This window comes from Pagrus major, chromosome 16 (assembly GCF_040436345.1).
Source record: "Pagrus major chromosome 16, Pma_NU_1.0".
Lineage (NCBI taxonomy): Eukaryota > Metazoa > Chordata > Actinopteri > Spariformes > Sparidae > Pagrus > Pagrus major.
In genome coordinates, this window is record NC_133230.1 from 213,770 (window position 1) to 220,000 (window position 6,231).

At 47.1% G+C, this 6,231-nt stretch overlaps 1 protein-coding gene across 2 annotated transcripts in view; it reads left to right on the forward strand.

Annotated features, from left to right (window-relative positions):
- Positions 1-6,231, forward strand: part of mipol1 (mirror-image polydactyly 1) — a 57,906-nt gene that overhangs the window by 50,009 nt on the left and 1,666 nt on the right. For both annotated transcript variants that reach the window (XM_073483471.1, XM_073483470.1), the window contains one exon: positions 4,600-4,791. In XM_073483471.1, the coding sequence (XP_073339572.1) occupies positions 4,600-4,791 (192 nt within the window). The remainder of the gene's footprint in view (positions 1-4,599; positions 4,792-6,231) is intronic.

The following is a 6,231-nucleotide window of genomic DNA, read 5'->3' on the forward strand; positions in this document are numbered from 1 at the left end:
TTCGTCACAGTGGAAAATGTTTTGGACACCAAGGCCAGAATTTCCAAGCTTTGTGAGTGAAGACTTGGGGTTGAGCTAGACCAAGGTTTTACATGGCTTGGCACCTCCATATTTATGTGAGCTCATCAACATTTACTCTCCAGCTAAAGCTTTGAGGTCGTCCTCTCTGATGGCTCTCAACGTCCCAAGAGCCAAACTGAAGAGTAAAGGTGGCCGAGCGTTTTCAGTGGCTGCTCCTAAATTGTGGAACTCTTTGCCTCTGCAAATTAAAACGGCTCGGACCGCCGAAATGTTCAAGACATTGCTAAAAACCTACCTTTTTTCATTGGCTTTTAATTCTAGTTAGACATGGACATCTTGCCTCCACGTACCGTTGTTTTGTGTCCCCTGCTTGTTTGCTTGTTTGATGTATCTACTTGTATTGTGAATTCCTGAACCTGTGAAGCACTTTGGTCAACTGATGGTTGTGAGGCAGGAGGATTATACTGAACTTCAGCTCATCAGAAAACTAGAGTCGTATTCACAGAGGATCTGATCTGTCCTCCAACAGTTCCTGAGAGTTTCTTCATCAAAATGATCTGATGGGACAGATCAGAGGGACCGGAGCTCATTATGTTTTTTGTTATTTGGGTTAAGAAATGTCTCACTCGGCCCTGATTACTTTAACAACCTGAGTCAACCACTGCTGGTCCACAGCAGTCAAACTGTAGCCAGCCGACAGCAGGAACACCAGCGTCATCCAGGAAAGAGGTTTCAGCTATACAACAGGCAGGGTTAACATCAGAACATCAGATGATCAGAATATCAGAAAATCAGAACATCAGATCATCACATCATCAGATCATCAGCGTATTAACAGCAGCAACAGTCTACAGTGATGACAGCGCCCACTACAGGCCTCAGAGTTCAGTTTAGCCTAAATGTGAACCAACAAACATCCTATAGATTTATCTGTTCACCAGAACCAGAACCTGAACCATCAGTGACGCAAACAACTCAGTTTTCATGTAAATTTGGGCGACTTGAGTCTTTAGGGGGAAGAGTCTGTATCCAGACCTTTAGACTCCAGCTGTGAAACTACGTTTGTTATTTTTTTATTCATTTCATTTAATCTTTTATCTCATTCAGACTAACAAGGATTAACTTTTGAGCCTGGTTAAATCATGGCTTGAGTTTAAATTCTTTTGCACCTTAAGAAAGACTCAATTTAAACCTCTTTGAACCTCAGTTTAGTTTTTTCTTTAAAGCTAGATTAAATTTAATTCTGCTGGACCAAAACTTTAAACTGTGATCCAGTATTAACTTTAAACTTACACTGGATGAGGTTTAACTTTTAACACGGCTCTCTTGTTTAAATGAACTGAACAAAATAATGAAGTTAGTGGAATAAAATGGAGCACAGACTGAAACCAGATGAGTTTTGTGATGCTGCTGAGCTTTGATCCAGATACCAGTTCAGTCAGCTCTGGATCTGAACTGAACACGGGACCAACTGTCACACAGGGCACTGACACAGATGCAGTTGGTTCACTAACAGGACATTTCCACAGGTGCTAGCTCGGCTTGACTTGGCACATCAGATTTATATCTCCATGACAACAGGGCCACCTGTTTCCAGGTGTGTGTGTGAAACTAAAGAGCTCCGGTGTTCAGTCGAAGACATTTAAAAGCAGCGGGTCCGCGGCTGTGACAGCGGTCAGAGGAGTGGCTGGATTATCCAAGATTCTGCACTAGCAAAGCTATGCTAATTCAGTAAAATTCCTATAAATCCTTCACAATAAAAGTTCTGTGTCAGTATGTCATTTAAAAACTTTTATTCTGAAGCAGCAACATCAGGAAATGTTGTTTTCAGCAGCAGAAACTCAAAGTGACTCTTGAAACAGCTGAAAACAAACATGATGTCACTAACAGTTAATCTAATCTTTTAGCTAACTAGCAACAACGTGACATTTTATAAAGAAATACAGAGCAGCTGACAGTTAACAGTCTTACCAGGTCCTGACAGCATGCAGATTTTATTAATATATTCATTTTAATGTGGGCACCATCTCCACATTGATGCAACTCTGTTTAACTTTGCTTTACTGGGCAGAGATTCATTTTTAATGGTGAAACAGATCTCTGCTTAGGGTTAGTTAGTTTTACTAAACTCTGATGAGAGCTAATCTCTAATGGTTTTAAACTCATCTTCGATTAAAGCAGCTCTGTGTAGTTTTAAAGAAGAAATTCAAACTGAGAATTTTAACATCTGCGATATTAATGAGGTCTCCATCAGTGAATAAACGAGCTGTTCTCAGAGGAAAATAAGGTCCCAGAACACTGTTTGAAGATAGAAAGGTGGCAGGGTCCGCCACATATAAGTAAAGCTCCTTTAAGGTCAGTTTGTTTTTTGTTTATTCAGTCATAAAAAAAAGAGTTTGATTATTTAGTTTGTTTCAGTCACTGAAGATCTTTCTCTTCTCATTAACATTTCTTCAACAAAACTACTGACTGCTCCTTTAACATAATCCTTGTTGATGTGACCCAGACTAAGATCTGTTGTCCAAGAGAGACCAGAGAACAGTTCATCAGTCACTGGTTTGTCTTCTGCAGTTTTTAAGCCTCGTTGACCTCACAGTTAATCAGGAAACTCCAACAAGCTGAGTGTCTCACTCTGGAGAGGTGGAGGACGGTCTGTGGCGTCTCACTCTGGAGAGGTGGAGGACGGTCTGTGGCGTCTCAGTCTGGAGAGGTGGAGGACGGTCTGTGGCGTCTCACTCTGGAGTGGTGGAGGACGGTCTGTGGCGTCTCACTCTGGAGAGGTGGAGGACGGTCTGTGGCGTCTCAGTCTGGAGAGGTGGAGGACGGTCTGTGGCGTCTCACTCTGGAGAGGTGGAGTACGGTCTGTGGCGTCTCACTCTGGAGAGGTGGAGGACGGTCTGTGGCGTCTCACTCTGGAGAGGTGGAGGACGGTCTGTGGCGTCTCAGTCTGGAGAGGTGGAGGACGGTCTGTGGCGTCTCAGTCTGGAGAGGTGGAGGACGGTCTGTGGCGTCTCACTCTGGAGTGGTGGAGGACGGTCTGTGGCGTCTCACTCTGGAGAGGTGGAGGACGGTCTGTGGCGTCTCAGTCTGGAGAGGTGGAGGACGGTCTGTGGCGTCTCAGTCTGGAGAGGTGGAGGACGGTCTGTGGCGTCTCACTCTGGAGAGGTGGAGGACGGTCTGTGGCGTCTCACTCTGGAGTGGTGGAGGACGGTCTGTGGCGTCTCAGTCTGGAGAGGTGGAGGCGTCACTGAGGACGATAATTCAGCAGAGAAGAGCCGGCAGGACGTTCGAATGAGGAAGGAAGAGCTGATGTCATCACCTCGCTGTCCTCTGATGAACATCTCACAGCTGTCATGAAACAAACTGAGACTGAGCAGCAAACAAACATCATAACGAGCACGATGAAGCAGCTCAGTCGTTCACCACAACTTTACAAAATCACACTTGGTACCTAAAGATATCATGAAACCTGAAGATCAGTAACACCTGTCTGTAACACACCTGTCTGTCATCACGATGAGACTCAGATAATAAATGTTGTTCAGTGTGTCGGAGAATAAACATCTAGAAACAGGCTGTAAATCTGCAGCTGAACACTGAACCTGAACACGCTGCTCAGACTGTGAGCGTCCATACATCATCAGGATCAAGTCAGAACGCCTGCGGAGACTCAGAGGACCGAGCAGCAGCAGCAGCAGCACCGTCTGGACCGGGAACAGAAACTCATTTCTTCACTTATTTCTGTGTGTGTGTGTGTGTGTGTGTGTGTGTGTGTGTGTGTGTGTGTGTGTGTGAGTGAGAGAGAGAGAGACCACCATCAGAGAGAAGATCGGCGGTTTTACACATTCTGTCCTCCAGTAGGTTCAGATACTTGTTCTGGATCTTGTTCTGAAGGCTCTTTCACATCAAACGTCTGTTTGTCTCAGACTTGATGGAGGTCATGACCTCTGACCTTTGACCTCTGACCTGCTGCTTGTTGGTTCAGGAGCTCAGTGGTCACTGTTACTCCTGACGGTAACCATGGAAACCATGGAAAGTTTTCCTGTTTAGTTAAACTGAGAAAAACATGAAGACGTGAAAAACACCCGACTCCAGTCTGAAGAGAGGCTGGAAGGACGGGGTTTACTGGGTTTACTGGGTGGACTGGGTGGACTAAGTTTACTGGGTGGACGGGGTTTACTGGGTGGACTTGTTGTGTCCTCTGCTGTCTGTCTGCTCTGTTTATATTAATTAGCCAGTCAGAGGCTTTTATCAATAACCCAGATAATTGATTATCTATCAGCTCCATCACAGTGACGAGGTCAGACTGACACTGATCGCCGTCATTCAACTCAAAACTTTATTTAAATGTACCAAAGACAACGTGCTGTTACTGCTGAGCTGCTGACAGTGAACGCAGCACGAGTCTCTGAAGTGTTGACATGTTTCACTAGAATCATCAGCTGTTATTGATGAACGCACAGTGACGTCATCGATAACGATCAGGTGTTCAAACACGTCTTTAACTCTTCAAGCTGAGGGTGAAGATCATGTGATGTTTCTGTGATGTCATCCTGACTCCTCATCCTCCTTCCTCAGCTCTCAAAACCTCCTCACCCCTCCTCCCTCGTTGCCCAGCGACAGCATCTCTCCAGCAGGTGAGGCCCCGCCCCCACAGGCCCCGCCCCTGCTGGTCCAGGTGCAGCAGTTGTCAAAGGAGAAGCAGAGTGTGGAGGCGGAGCTTCAGCACTGTCAGGAGGCGGAGCGCGAGGCCAGCGAGAGAGTGCGCAGGTCAGATTCTACTTGTACACACACCTGACACACATACAGCTACACACACACCTGACACACACGTACACACACACCTGACACACACACAGCTACACACACACCTGACACACGTACACACACACCTGACACACACACAGCTACACACACACCTGACACACACACAGCTACACAAACACCTGACACACACACCTGACACACACGTACACACACACCTGTACACACACACACCTGACACACACACACACACACGTACACACACACCTACACACACACACACCTGACACACATACCTGTACACACGCACCTGACACACACACCTGTACACACCTGACACACACCTGACACACACACCTGTACACACCTGACACACACCTGACACACACACACACACACACCGGTACACACACACCTGACACACACACACACACACCTGTACACACACACACACACCTGTACACACACACACCTGACACACACACACACACACGTACACACACACCTACACACACACACACCTGACACACATACCTGTACACACGCACCTGACACACACACCGGTACACACGCACCTGACACACACACCTGTACACACCTGACACACACACCGGGACACACACACCGGTACACACACACCTGACACACACACACACACCTGTACACACACACCTGACACACACACACCTGAGACACACACACACACACACCTGTACACACACACCTGGCACACACACCTGGCACACACACCTGTACACACCTGTACACACACACCTGTACACACACACCTGGCACACACACCTGACGCACACACACACACACCTGTACACACACACCTGGCACACACACCTGTACACAATATTAAATGTAGTTAAGTATCAAAGTATCAGTAAAGTAACTGATCCATATATTCATATGTCTGTTTATACTGAACTTACAGTGAGACAGGAAGTGAGACAGGAAGTGAGACAGGAAGTGAGACAGGAAGTGAAACATGTTGCAGCAGGCGTCAGACGACTCTCTGCGATGTGTTCAAAGACTGGTTAAGCGTGTGGGACTAAAGAGCTTTGGAGCGATGATTCATATTCAGCCAACGTTGTGATGAGGAAGAATTAATCCGTCAGATTTGAGCTCGTCCGGGCCGCCGCTCTGCCGCTCCGCTGCCGAATAACGTGACTTCTTCTTCTGCTGCTCCTCATCTCATCAGAGTGAAGATGAAGGGATGAGATTCATGATGAAAACAGCTTAAGTCGTCCGTCTGCGTCCCGCAACGTCCTCCTGGGCTCAAACCCGCCGCTCTAATTTGGCTGCCAGTGGGGGGGCGGCCCGGTTCTGAAGAGCTCCCAAGTTTCTGAACAGGAGAGTGTTTACTCTCTGAGGGGGGGGGGGGGGGGGGGGGGGGGTTATTACAGACAGGAAGTTTAATTTGGTGGAGAAGAGAGGGCG